The sequence below is a fragment of the Sycon ciliatum genome, chromosome 7 (assembly GCF_964019385.1).
Source record: "Sycon ciliatum chromosome 7, ocSycCili1.1, whole genome shotgun sequence".
Lineage (NCBI taxonomy): Eukaryota > Metazoa > Porifera > Calcarea > Leucosolenida > Sycettidae > Sycon > Sycon ciliatum.
In genome coordinates, this window is record NC_088649.1 from 32,462,276 (window position 1) to 32,477,691 (window position 15,416).

The 15,416-nt window shown below is 47.5% G+C and overlaps 1 protein-coding gene across 1 annotated transcript in view; it reads right to left on the bottom strand.

The window, feature by feature from the left end:
• Positions 1-3,051: 3,051 nt before the first annotated feature.
• LOC135821345 (uncharacterized) overlaps positions 3,052-15,416 on the bottom strand; it is a 46,459-nt gene continuing 34,094 nt past the window's right edge. The window contains exons 24-34 of the mRNA XM_065334412.1: positions 14,596-14,652; positions 13,951-14,169; positions 13,419-13,492; positions 12,858-13,080; positions 12,073-12,198; positions 11,605-11,790; positions 10,633-10,782; positions 10,101-10,388; positions 9,504-9,638; positions 5,827-5,954; positions 3,052-4,621 (exon numbers count right to left, since the gene is read on the bottom strand). Coding sequence (XP_065190484.1) covers positions 4,072-4,621; positions 5,827-5,954; positions 9,504-9,638; positions 10,101-10,388; positions 10,633-10,782; positions 11,605-11,790; positions 12,073-12,198; positions 12,858-13,080; positions 13,419-13,492; positions 13,951-14,169; positions 14,596-14,652 — 2,136 coding nt within the window. The 3' untranslated portion in view covers positions 3,052-4,071. The remainder of the gene's footprint in view (positions 4,622-5,826; positions 5,955-9,503; positions 9,639-10,100; positions 10,389-10,632; positions 10,783-11,604; positions 11,791-12,072; positions 12,199-12,857; positions 13,081-13,418; positions 13,493-13,950; positions 14,170-14,595; positions 14,653-15,416) is intronic.

Genomic DNA, 15,416 nt, shown 5'->3' on the forward strand with positions numbered 1-15,416 from the left:
TCCACCAACGCTAATGTGACGTCCCAGAAAAGTCCAGTGATAAGGATGATGATAGTGCAGTTTGAGACTGACCATGGCCGCATTCCTAGCTTCCAGATAGTACTTCGCTCTTGCTTCACCCGGACAACGTTTCACGCTGAACGCTCCATACACCTGTGATCCAAGCCTGAGGCGGCTACATAATAGATCTATTATACTAGTAGTTCTGTCCGCAGATTGAGTAATAGATCTATAGTAGAGTCACTACTATTAAACGTGAATCCCTCGCATCTAAACACCGTTGTTGTTGACACGTCCCGTGTTAGACATCACACTTTGATCAAGTGAGTGATGCCGTTAGGTGTGGCTTCTGCAACTGAGACTTTGATTTCTTTGCTAGTTCCTTTGTTCTGGTGTGTTCCTTAGAATAAGGAGCAGCGTGACCCCCTTGATCTCCAGCCAACCCAAGAAGAGAGGTGTGACTATCTAAGACATTTCTTCTTCTGGCATACTGCATGATAGTGTTGCATGCAGTCAATCATGCGAGTAATGACCCGCGATCGGGTATGGGAAGTGTGTTGTTGCTCGCCAGTTCCTGGCGTTTTCGCGTGGTTGAAAGTATGGAGTGAGTCATAATGGTTGTGAGGCCAGAAGAAAGTGTCGTTATTCGTCAGTTGGTATACCTGAGGCTGGTACTCTCGAAGTTGACTGAACTTCGTTTTCTTCCATACGCTACCGTCTAACATTACCATTATTATTATCCGCCAGGACGGCCCGCAACGTGTTGTGTATCTGGCTGTCACAGCGTAAACTAAACTCGAAAGGTCAATAAGCAACTTGCGAGCAGTTGTGGTCCGCGCAAGTGGAGCTTCCCCTGTGGGGACGGGGGGGGGGGGGGACACCAATGGACACACAACAGGGACCCCCCCCCCCCCCCCACACACACACACACACACACACTTGTCATGTACTTGTTGGTCACTGCAACACTCATCACGTGGGTCTCCTCGAGAGAGGGGAGAGAGATTCAAAAGGAATATTGGAAAGATGACTCAATTGGCTATTGAACCGCCCAACGGCCGACACCCCTTGAAATCCCCAAACTCTGGGTAGACTTGTAAATGACAGACACACACGCACACGCACACACACACACACACACACACACACACACACACACACACACACAGCCCGGGTCAAGAGACAACACCAAGCAGATCATTTCCCTCTCTGCGAGTTCATCCGTGGCACTGAACACTCTTTCCATCTTGCCACGGGTACCCGCGGGTGCTCACACCAACAAAGATTACAGGCGGTTAACATTCGTGCTCAGTAGATAATACTGTAGGCCATTAGTCTGACGTCTATGGCCCAAGATGGTATGATACATTTCTGCTTGGCCGACCGCATGAAAGCGCTGCTCGCAGATAGTTCAGACCAGGGAGTAGTTTTTTTACTACACCCTAAGGGTGGGACCAACTATTGGCTTTCAAGACACTTCACTCTCACAGTACATGATCCTACAAGGCACACACGCAAGCCACCACAATAATAATAATCATGTCTCAGCAATCACGACTGGCATTTCCACGGGCAGGCCTCCAGCTAGAACATTAGTTGCACCAGAGCAGCATTACACTGCACAACGCCAGATATCGATAAGGGTGTAACGAATGAATGTTTCTCCCCAGGCACAAACCTATTCCAGTTGTTGAATGTCTGCGACGGAGGAAGGGAGGCAAGTTCATGATGGCCCAGCACCGATGATTTCAAATACATCTTCTCTGCACATCACTGCCATCTTCTCAGATTTGTGTTGGGTTTCAGTTCCCGTTATGGCAACAAAGAATTGGATTGAGTTTTTTTCTTCAGATTCTTGGCGTTTTGTTCATTTTTTTGTATTGAGATTTTGTGTCATAATATTATGTAAGCACATTTGCTTTGCCCGTACAAGAGGCTGGATTTCAAGTACATGACTTCAATTCTTTCAGTAGATCAGATGCCGTACACAGAATTACGGCAGGGATGAGATGAAAACCTTGGCGTTTAGCACGCAACCGTTGTTAGTGTGTTTAGTTGTGTGTGTGCGTGGGTATGTCCGTATGTGGACAATGTGTGTGCGCGGGTGTGTGTGTGTGTGTGCGCGCGTGTGTATGTGTGTGTGTGTGTGCGCGCGTGTGTGTGGTTAATGTGTGTATGTGCTTGTGCGTGTGTGGCCTTGTTGACCAGTATACTTCTCTTGTATTGGGCAACGCTTCAGAGTTGCCTGTAGTACAGTGTAGTACGATATCATGTACTCCACTTGTTTTCTTCAAAGCCCCACAATAGCAAGGAGGTACGTGTACAAATGAAGAGCTAGAGAGAAAAGGGAAACCAAGGAGGAGTCGAGGTGGGAAAGGAAAAATAAGGATTAGAACTTTGAAAGGATCGGTCACGCAATACGCTTACTTCCCATTGTGGATAGGATTGACATCCCTACGCTAGCTACAATGTACTCGGTACTACAGTAGTAGTAGTACTCGGAGAGGACTTGAAAGTGCTACGTCACAGTTGCCATGATAATGCTGACGTTTGGATCCCGTTTGCATTGACCCACACACGTTTCGTTGATTTTCCTGTATAATACCGTATTATACCCGGCAGAGTGCAACTTGCTCCAGGAGTGACTGGGCTTGGTGAAGTGATGAACTATGTGTAGTAGTCGGTAGTAGTTTACTTGGAAGCATGTTTCAGGTGTGATGAGGTCGGCTAGATTGGATGTGTGCATGTGGTGGAGGAGGAGCTACTTCTGAAGGTCATGTACATCTAGATCAACCCGCTTTCAAGGAAATTTACATTACACCATTCCAATGTGTAGTGTAAACTTTTTTAAATTGGAATCGCAGTGAAGAGACCGTTTTTGGAGTTTGGAGTTGAGAAGCGAAGTTTCCTACATTTGTAAGTGGCTGCGTTGGAGTTTGCGGACAACTAGAAAAGTAGACAAACCCTCATTAAAAAAATACACCTTGTTTAGACAGTGAGAGACGGTTTCGTAAGAGTGATTGTAGTCTTTCCTCCGGTGGACACGTCATCTGAACTCAGCTGAAGATTCAGCAGAAACACCACGGCTGGCAATACAGCCAGAGAAATGCAAGAAATATATCAAACGAAAGTCCATGGAAGCATAGCGCGGTTGCCGAGAAAATTTGTGAAAGCAACTGCAACGCTTTGCAGCGTTCGTTCGGCAACGCTGATACTAAAGATAAACTAAAATGATTCAAAACTGTCAAAAATCCACAAAGTGACATGTAGTAACAAATACAATGTACAATGTACTCGCATAGCGGGCTACAGTCGTACAGAGAGCTGAGGAGGAAAACATTTTGATTCTGGCCGAATCTGAATCTGCGAAGAAATACTCAAGACCTTTCCGTGGTTTCTTGTTTCAGAACACACACATACGGTCACACATAGTCACGCACGCACACACACACACACACACACACACACACACACACACACACACACACACACACACACACACATACACACACACACATAGTCACACATAGCCACACAGTCACATTCAGAGTCGGAAAAAATCAGTAATCCTAGAATTTCAAAAGCCAGCAGCGAGTTGTAGAGATAATTGAAAATTTCGAAATGGGTAAAAACAATGGCAAATTCCAAGAGAGTAGCGGGGAAAGTGCAAAGAAAACAGATTTTTGGAAGATTGGCTCATGTACATGTATTTATTAGGAAAATGACCAGACAATATCAGTAAAGAGCAGGAGGGATCTTTATGGGCTGGTAAAAAGGAGCATGGTCTTTAGCGAGGCATGTCGTATGTAACGGCAATGGACACCGACATAGAAAGGGAAATGTGCAGGACGTTCGGTATCCTACCACTCTGTGACTCCATGATGGAGTCCCCGAAAGGAGAACCTGGTTGTGTGAGAACAGTGACACATTCATGCTGGTTCTGCCGGTGTTGCTTCTGCCGTTTGGATTCTTGTTATCTTTACTCAAATCTAGGTACGTGCCGGGGGTCTAGAGATGGCCATCCTCAGCTGCTTGTGTTCTGGCCACATGGCTGTCTTGAGGCAGCAAGGCTCAGCTGCCGGCGTTCTCCGTCAGCGCGGACAGCGCCTGCTGCATGCGTATCCAGGAGCTGCGTCGTCGGCCCTGCCATCGCCTGAGCATGCCGAGCCACGGCTGCGCCATCCAGGGCCAGAGCAGAGGCATGGCGGGGACGCGCAGTGCGGACGCGGCCTGACGCAGCGTGTCCGGCATTCCCTCCACGTCCAGAGCCGACACCGGCTTGAGATTGCCCATGTCCGGGGAATCCCCCGACAGCTCCTCGTACTGGTGGGCGAGCAGTCGCTCGCACAGCTCGCGTCCGAACACGCTCTGCGCGATCAGTCGTATATCGCCCTCATCCAGCAGCAGAACGTCCGACAGCTTCTCCAGCCGGCCGCCGATGTTGATGAACGAGGCGACCATCTGGCGGCCGCGCTGTGGCTGGGCGTTCTGCTCGGCTATGCTGTGGGCGGTGGCGCTCTGGCCGCGCAGGAACGTACGGTACACGCTCAGCGCCGTGCTGAACGGCACTGCATCGTAGTGGCCATTGTCCGGCGGTGCCAGTGAGCGTAGCTGACGAGGACTGCAACAAGAACAAGCCAGAAAATAAATAAATTATTGGGTGGAGGAAAGCAAATCAGCACACGAAGCACAGAAGCCATAATAGGTTCGACCAAGAGTACATAACTCCCCAGAGTGCGCAAGTACACTTATCAGATCTGGGACGGCAAAATCCGTGTTGCACGTCATAATAATGACATCATGAGTAGGGGAAGTGTGGACGTGGTACATCGCGTCGATGGAATGACGCAAGTCCGACCCAAAAAAATGACATACATCACGGACTAAGCCGTCCCACAACCCCATCCCAGTTGGGCACTCTGGGGGACAATGGACACTTGGTTCGACTAGTCAAAACTATTCGGCTATATGGCTTCTGTGCTTCGTGCGCTGAAAAGAAATCAAGCGAGCGCACTCATACCACGGCACCAATGGAACAATATGCAAGGATTGGAGCAACGTTTTCATGTCATTATCATCGGAAACCGTCCTCACACTGAAAAGAACGAAGATTGACTGAAAAAAAAGGCGCCGACGTGTTATGTTGAAATCTGAGGAATACAACTAACTGGTATGGCTTCGATAACTACACATTATCCTCCTGTACGCGTGGTGAGTGCTCTGGTGTGAAACTGTGAGCCACACAATTGTTTCGCCATTCTCTGAATTCCCTTCTACTCTCCCCACTACTAACAGTTTGTGATCTTTGCTGCATTGCTCTGGACCCTGGGCAATCATTTCAGCTAAATGTGTTTCAGAATCGAAGGCATCAAAGACATTGGAAAAGTCCAGACATTGAGCATGAGAAAAGTGCACGAGATCTTCTCCAACAAATGGCCAAATGTCATTGCCTGTTCGTCTTCCCTCTGCGTGTTATTCACATGCACAGTCAACTTGGCTAATAACGACTGCGGATATAACGGCAATTCGCGAATAACGACAGAATATCCATGCCCAGAGCAAAGTCCTTTCCAACCGTAATACATATAATGAGACTTTGGGTATAACGACACTTCGCGAATAAGGACACTTTTCTGATGCCCCGCCGAGTGTCGTTATAAGCAAAGTTGCCTGTACAAGTAACGAGCAATGCGGACATTGGGATTTCATGGGATTTCATGGGATTTCATGGGATTTCATAGGATTTCATGGGATTTCATGGGATTTCATGGGATTTCTTGAATGTTCGATAAGGGTAGTAAAGATATGTTGTAAGTTAGTCCGTACCTGATGGCGGATATGTCTGTTTCAATGCCGCGCAGCTCAGCTCCGAGAGTGTCTACGATCATGTTAGTAATGTGCTGCAACAGCACCGCACACTGCTGCCTGGCGTCCTTCACACACCGTACCAGCAACTGTGAACACATATAGACACACGTACACACACACATACACACACACACGTGTTCATGCACACACATACCCAAGCACAAGCACACGCATATATGTAGGACTCAGTATAGAGTCCATGCACTATATGATGTCCAGCACCCTATATAGAGTCCATTGGTCCAAAATCCACTATACAGAGTCCAGGAGTCCACTCAGTTTTGATCAGCTTCATCCTGCCGCGCAATCCCCTATAAGGAGTACACTTTTTCTACAAGTCCCCTATTCACAGTCCAGGAGTCCAGTTTATCCAGTCACGCCGTCCTGTGTGTTGTGCCCGAAAGAGAACACATTTTCAGTTTTGCTTGCCTCGTGGCAGCGCATTCCTTTCTTCACTTCAGCCATGGCTGCCAATTCTGCTGTGCAGTTGCTGACAGTAATCTGTCTCGAGCTAACCAAGGAGGATAAGGAGACGTTCAAAATCAAATCTGGAAAGCGTCTTGTGGTTCTCTGAAGACGTTTCATCAGTGCGCGGGATGAAAGCAGAAATTGCAGAACGAGAAAAGTTCAGCACAGTTTAAATCTGACGAGTCAGGTACACTGACGGTCTCTTTCGTTCGACGCCACAAGGATCCCCTGTTTGGCTGGCCATTGCTGCCAGTAAGACGTTTGAACGGTTTCATCAGAGCGAGGGATGAAAGCAGAAAGCGGAGAAAGAGAAAAGTTCAGCACAGTTGCAATCTGACGAGTCAGATACACTGACACTCTCTTTCGTTCGACGCCACAAGGATACCCCTGTTTGACTGGACAAGAGCTGCCTGTACAACCGTGTCAAAAGGCTGTCCAACTACATGGCAGGACGATGACTGAGGTAAGGAAGCTTTTACTCGTTTCGATTGGTCTGCTGTTCTGTCGTTATGCTTGGATTTTTTTTTCCATTTTCAAGGAGCGTATCGCGTTTGTTTGATGTTGCTTGAATGAATGCCCTAAAAGTAATCAACCACTTCGTAATAGTCCTCAAGGACTGCAAGGACTTTGCATCAATCGTATATGATCGTCTAGCTATCATCAATTATTATTTTATTTCATGAGAAATGTATTCAAGTTTATCCCTGTGATAATTATGTGAACTCCACGACACTCTTCCTGTAGTATGATGTCAAATACAATGGGATCCACAAACGCAGTGCCAGTGTACTAGTAGTAGTAGGACTAGGAGGATTGCTTGTATGCCAATGACAAGAAAAAGCTTCTCAAGCTAATACTCGTATTCCCTGAAGTAACCGTTTTGATGTCACGAACATGACATAGTGTCAGTGAAACTGCCTCGTGACAACAAATCATTGCATTTCCATCTTGGGGAAGACTGACTGACAGCAACGCTGTACAGATTGTTCAAATCATCTCATTTCAATTTAGTTGCAGTGAAGTGAAACACTGTGTACACTACATGTATGTTGGTGTGTCTGTGCGTCTTAAGTGTGCACACACGATCTTATTCCTCGTATTACTAATAGATTATTGTCCCCACCATCACCTGTTCACAGGTCTTTGAGTGGATTGATTTTCATTGAGCATCACATTCGTTGAGAACTTGGTAGTTGTGTGCTCCCATGCATCATTACGGTAATAAGCGTATCCTTGTGCTATCTATTTGTTGCAGGTGTGCTGATCTTCAGAAGCTTGCGGAACTGAGTGCTGCTGAACATTTACATGGCCATGAGCAATGGTGAAGCTTGCTATTGCACTCTCAGCATGTGCTAGTATTATGCTGACTACTGCACTATGTTACTCTCTTACACTACTACGTGTATGTAAACGTGCGTGTACCGTCCCCGTACGCATTCGTTTCGTATAATTATTTGTTATCCCTCTTGACTTTACATGTAAATGGGTGGACGTTTGCATGGCTGTTGGAGTTGCGTGTGTATTGTGCCTCTACTCTTTTCTTGGTGTTTTCTTGGCGTTGTATAAGTTTGTGTGTGTGTGTGTGTGTGTGCGCGCGTGCGCGCACAATAATTTGAAAACAAATAATTAATCCTGGGCTCTCCATTATTCTCTTTCGATTCTTGGTTTTTTTTCTAGGTATTTTCTTGGCGTTGTGTGGGTGTGTGCATATGTGTGTGCGTGCACAATAATTTGGCAACACTACATGATTGAGATATCGTAATTTGCAGCGTCTGCCAAGAGACCACTTGATTTGAGGATGGTGTTTGTAGGGTTTTTCATGTAATGAAGTGGCTGCAGTGGCGCCTCAATACATATTTTTTATCTTGAGAAGTGAATGATGTAAAGGATTAAAGGGAGAGGCCGTTTTCTGGTTAATATTCACTGCTTACAGCAGATCCTATGTCTATTTTCGAACTCGATAGGGGATGCCTAATTGGCTGGACTTTATACAGGGGTGTTGTCCACATAAAGACTCTTTATAGTTGATTTCAAAGTTTGGACTCCGTACAGTTGATTTTGGACCAATGGACTCTATATAGGGGTGAAGCCAATTGGCTGGACTCTATACAGGGAGTGATGTCCATCGAAACTTTGAGCTCACAGTTGATTCCAAGTTTGGACTCTGTACAGTGGATTTTGGACCAATGGACTCTATATAGGGGTTGGACATCATATAGGGGCTGGACGCTCTACTGAGTCCAACATATAAACACACACGCGCATACACACACACACACACACACACATGTTCATGCACACACACACACACGTTCATGCACACACATACCCAAGCACAAGCACAAGCATATAAACACACACGCGCATACACACACACACACGTTCATGCACACACATACCCAAGCACACACACACGCATATAAACACACACACGCATACACACATACACACACACACGTTCATGCACACACATACCCAAGCACAAGCACACGCATATAAACACACACACGCATACACACACACACACACACGTTCATGCACACACATACCCAAGCACAAGCACAAGCATATAAACACACACGCGCATACACACACACACACGTTCATGCACACACATACCCAAGCACAAGCACACGCATATAAACACACACACGCATACACACATACACACACACACGTTCATGCACACACATACCCAAGCACAAGCACACGCATATAAACACACACACGCATACACACACACACGTTCATGCACACACATACCCAAGCACAAGCACACGCATATAAACACACACACGCATACACACACACACACGTTCATGCACACACATACCCACGCACAAGCACAAGCATATAAACACACATGCGCATACACGCATACACGCATACGCACACAAGTGAATAGCGGTACCCTAACAATGATCAATGAATCTATTACTCCTCCCCCACCCCCCCCCCCCCTCCCACGTCGCCAAAACCACCCCCTCCCTCCTCCATATGCCACAACAAGCCCCCCCCCCCCCCCCAACACACTACTATCCCCTAGTCCTCTTCAATACCACAACCATCCACCCCTTCCCATTCCCCCCCCCCTCCCCCCCCCCCGAAAACAAACATACACAACTACCAATGCGCCCCCTTTACGCGACCAAAAAATCAGTCCATACCTGCAGATAGCGTCTGTCCGGTGTCAGCTCCACCAGGGCCTCCGCCACATTGCTCTCCACGGCAACCTTGAAACCAACACGCCAGGTTACCATGGTAGCCAGCACATCATCCGATACGTGCTCACCACAGGCAACCTACACAGACACAGGGAGAGAGAGAAATGAGAGAGCAACAATATGAGAAAGGGCACTTGGAAATGAGAGAGCAACAAAATGAGAAGGGGCACTTGGAACGAAAGTCACACAGACACAGGGACAGACTTGCCACCAACCAGTCAGCCAGACAGCCACTCGACCAACCAACCAGACAGCCAGACGGATGGACAGTCACACAGTCAGCCAGACATACACCCAGACAGACAGATAGACAGACACAGCCGCACAGGCAGGCAGCCACCCAGCTACACAGGCAGACAGACAGACAGACAGACAGACACACAGAGACGCAGACAGTCAACCAGACAGACACTCAGACAGCCAGCGAGACAGAAAGAGACACAGCAGGCACCAAGACAGACAGAAAAATCAGATGGAAAAATAAAAAGAGAGAAATAAAGAAATAAAGAAAGAGAGAAAGGCAAATTGGGCTTATCTTACCTGTAGCCATGACACTACACTGAGCGGGAACGGCTGACCGCCCTCCATGGCCCAGCGGCGACCAGCGTAGCGTGTAAACTGTACATGGTTACCCCAGGCCCGGTCCCGTGCACTCTGCTGACCATCCAGACCGATGCTGCGGCTGGTCTCTGCACCCAGCATGGTGGCAGTCAGCTGGTAGTGTTCCAGTATGGGTAGACACATGGAGCAGAAGCGGAGAAGCAACACCAGCACCTCGGCATCACACGGTACCATGCTGAACAGCTTCTGCAGACCCACCTGCGACACCTGCACATACGCACACACATAGACAGTAACAATCATGTGCATGTTGCATTCAGCTTCTTTGATAACAGGGTTCCCATACTCCCCCTGTCCCCCCCCCCCCCCCCCGGCCCTGGATTCTGCCCATAACCCAATGCGTACCTTGCCCGCAGCTGCTGTGATTAGCTGCGAAAACAGGTTTGACATACTCCCCCTGTCCCCCCCCCCCCCCCCCCGCCCCGGATTCTGCCCATAGCCCAATGCGTACCTTGCCCGCAGCTGCCGTGATGGCAGGGTTGACAGTGTCCTGTTCGGGTGATGTCGGACGCATGAGTCTGCCAAAGCCGTCCCAACACAGCCAGTCTGGTTCCAAGACAATCATGGTGGGACCGTCTTCCTTTGTGCCCACGCTCACAAGCTATACATAGTGGAACAGAAGAGAACAGGAGCACACGGTATAGCAACAGAAGACATCATCAAACAAGTTGCCTCAATTATACGTTAGAGTGCCGAGAGATAAACTGGCTTCGTACTATCTGCCTCATAGTTGCATACTAAAATGTTTGACATGTGGAAGTATTTGATGGAAAAATATGAAACTTTAACCGTAAGCAGTGCTTGGAGTGCAACAACACTGTGATATAACAACTCATGTTGGATTTCCATAGCGCTGTGATAATCTTTGTTAGCACTGTATCAGAACCATACCCAGGGGTGGGATTTCCATAGCAACATGTTATAATCATAAACAGGGGTTGGATTACCATAGCAACATGTTGTAACCATAAACAGGGGTTGGATTACCATGGCAACACAATACTATAACCATAACTAGGGGTTGGATTACCATAAAAAAAGTAAATTATCGTGTCCGTTCCCGAAGGGAGCTCACGACGGCCGCTAACACCCGGTAAACCCTAGCGGCAGATGCAGCAGTACTGAACTATAACAACTCAGTTTGTATTTCACACCTTACTACAGTGCAACCTGTCTAAGACGACCGCTCAAAGGACCTTCAAATCCGTGGTCTCTGTTACCAGGTGGTCTCCTTATCCAGGGTCATTCGACTGGAAATAGCATCCCTCGGTCCTGGTTTCAGTGGTCTTCTAGGACAGGTGGTCGCCTTTTCCGAGTGGTCGCCTTGACAGGTTTTACTGTAGAACTATAACCAGTTGTTGGATTTCACTGCCCAGTGTCGTAGTACAACCGTAAGCAGTTGATTCAGTGGACACACTCGTACCTGACCAAGGTCGTGCAGGTAGCTCGTGACGTGCTTCAACATCGGAACGTCGATGTTGGAATCGGGCAACTGCTGCTGCACCAAGCGCTGGAACAGGTCAAACTCCACGATGGGCACCGCGTACTGACACTGCAGCTCCGGTAACAGCTGCGCCACGTCATTGCAAAGCTTGGGAACGTGACAGGTCTGTGCAGAGACAGCAATGCAGAAAACACACGATTGTACACTGGGACAAACCATGTAAAGCATTTTTCATTGAAATAAGTAATATGATCTGTGCATGCACGACCCCCGATTATAAGGTGCACTCCCACTTTCAGGTCTGAGCCATATTGTTTCAATACACTCACAGAAGTAGGAAGTCGCGCTCGATTGTAAGGCGCACTCTCTTTTTTTGCTCTTGAAGTTTAGTGTAAAAAGGTGCGACTCATATTCGGGGAAATACGGTATATATATTGCCTGTCTTACCCGTATCAGCTCTGAAGCCTCGACGACCACGTCGTCCACGAACTGAGACATAGCCAACGAGTAGGGTTTGCGGCAGTTGAGTATGTGCATACGACGGCTGATATTGAGCACACCATCATACTGATCCTGAAGATCAACGGGAAAACAGTCCAAGATAGACAACTTAGAATCGAAGTTCTCAAAATGATCTATTGTCCTACGACTATGGCTTTCTCAACCGAGGAATGTGGGTGGGTGCTTTCATGTATTACTGCTTGCAAGCACAGAATGGAAAGGCGGTTACCTCTCTTGCATGCCCGATGCTACTGTACGTGAGGTCAAATTACTGGGTTATCATAAATTATGGGTTCACCCTCGAGCCCTTCACTCCCCTCCCATCCCCCGCCCCCCCCCTCCCCTTCTTTTCCAAACCTCACATACATGTATCCATAGTCCTCGCTCCCCCCCCCCCCCCCCCCCCCCGAGTCTCTATCTTCTTTTTTTGAGATTTTATTTCGTATCGTAGACCAAACGGGCAATGATGCCCAATATCATGATGGCAATAAAGTAACAACAAACCTCCACGAAAGAGAGAAAAACACAGACTGCAAATGCTCAAAAAGAAGAGAGGAAAAAAAGAAGAAAAGAAAAGAAAGAATAGAAGTAAACAGTTCAAGAATAGAAGTACAAGGGAAAAAGAACGAAAGACAAACAAAACGAAACCAAAAAAGTCCTTCACCTTCCCTCCCCTCCCCCCCCCCCCCCCTCGCACCCTGGTGAAACCTCATGCACCCCGCCGTCCTTACCGCCAGTGTGCCGATGATTCTGTCGGAGAGTACGAACGACAATGCCGGGTTGGGATTCTCTGCATGTGTGCTCACTATCATCACCGACGGCCTCACAGCCACCGCCATACTGCTGAATGCTATCAGTTCCAGCCACACGTTGGCCGAGCGAATCTGCTCCTCGTACGTCTCCGTGGCGTTCAGCATCACCACAAACAGTGACGTCTTGTTACCAAGGTAACAACTGTTCAGTGCACACAATCACAAAGGTTCAGTCACGGTTGTCATGGTTGTAACACATCTTTGGCAACATTCAGTACAATTCACATCTTCTGAGCAAACGTATTATGGCGTGAACATCAGATCAGCACACAGCATTCACACTTCGCTTTTTGCTTATAGTGGAACACACGAAAATACCATATACATACTTAAGCATGCACACCCATATGCATGCACATGCACACACATGCATGCAGGCTCTCATGCACACACATGTGAATACACATGAGCGTACAAACTTGGACTCATGCGTGCTGCACATTGACGGACTTAAAGAGTGTGGAAACACAGTCAACTCACCAGTAGGGAAGATGATGTTGAACACTTGCTGGTACATCTCTTAGAATCACACCAATCTCATCACACATTCTCACCTGAATGCACGTCAGAAAAAGCAACCGAGAGTCAATATGAAAAATCCAAGATATACTTGTAGAAAGTAAGACATTGAGAGGGGCAGCAAGAGAAAGTGAGAGGCTTGGTAACTCATGCCACTAGTATTATAATTTAGTCGCTGACTTGACACCGCATCCTGAGGCAGCCGCAAAGGATTTGGGATGAGGATTTGTTTGACGAACGAATCCCGACTCACACATATTATGAACTTATGAATTTGTTTGCTCCACACACCGGAGCTTGCGCTTTTCCGCCGACATGCTCAACACTTGAGCGACTCACGACTGCCATCCAGAGCACACGAGAAGTCCATCGAATCTTTGAATCGTTGTACACCCCCTCTTGTCATTCATAAGGAGGCCAAGCATCCAATGACGCTATCCAAATGTTTGGACCTAGACACCAAGGATGGATCACCATACCTAGCGTAACTCACCAGAAAGCAATTGAACCGCTGTGTCGATGTCTCAAACGTCACGCTGGCATCGCTGTCGGAGTTCCTGTCGCTGCTGAACGCCTGCCTGCGCTGTACCGACGAGCAGACACACTGGATGAGCGATGACTTTCCAGAGCCGGAGTCACCAACAATACACAGTGTGGGGCTGGTGGGGGACACAACACCTCCGGCTTCCAACAGAGAGTCTCGTTCTGCCGTCTGCAAACACACACACAGAACAAAGAGGAATATGACGTACTGTACAAGCAGAACATTTCGCCGGTCAATAATGTCGTCCATGGATGATAAGAGTGTATTGAAAAACTGGACAAATCGACACTAGTCCAGCATATAATTTAGTCCAAAAGCTCCTTGGACGAAAAACATGAAATTAAATTCCAGACGAATATTTATGCTTATAAACTAATCGGAGAAGAACTGCCAGGAGCCAAGACCTCCTTGAATGTAACAACGTGAGAGAATATCACTTGGAACGTCTCGGGAGAAGGCCGACTGAAGTTAAGCAGTACAATCTTCTCCATCGAGTTGATCTTTGGAAACAACACCTGCCACGGAGCTGCATCATGGTTTCACAAGGGGGAGAGTGAGGGGAAGTCCCATGACGGAGAGTGGTGAAAAGCTTACCTCAAGCATGGTGGAAAGTGTGACCGTCTCTGCCAGATCCAGAGGTGAGTGGCCACTCTAAAAACAACCAAACAAACAAACATACATGCACATTGACGCAAACATTATTATGAATACTAGAAAAGAGCCAAATCACTATGAGAAGGCCGTGAGTGCAAACCATTTTGACTTCAATTGATCATTGGCTTATGATGGAGATACATGCACTCAAATGTTCGGAAATCAGCCAAACCTTCATAGCATTCTACTTGGTCCGGCTCATCGCACTTGTCGCTTATCTATCGCCACTAAGAACAGGAGGTTTGCTACCACTCTGTGAAATTTCCAATAGGCATAGTGAGGAAGCATGATACATGAATACTCTCCGCCACAAGAAAAAATGTCAGCAATGGAATCAGGTGAAGCGAATCAAAGAAGGGAAGCAAGGTAAGCAAAATGCACAAATTTGCTTTCACACTCTATTCAGAGTTCATTCAACTCTGCATCACTCGATCTGCCGCCGTTATTTGAGCTGACATTTGCTGGTGTCTAGCTGCTGGCGTAGACTGGTAGAGTATCTCTTGCTTTCTCAGCCTGTCGTATGGTAGCAATGGAAAAGGAACAGCTTCCGTGCTTGAAGGAACTGTGGGCAGTGTGACCTGTGTGTCACCACAGTGTGTTTCAACAAAGCTTTCGAATGAGGCATACAGGCCTCTCCAGACAGCTGTCATATGCTCCGCTGGATGCGCTGACCACGACTCTCGTAATGCTGCTGCCAGGTCCACGAAGGAATAACCAAAATGTCCCTCGCATCGCATCGAAAACACCTTTCTTCTTGAGGA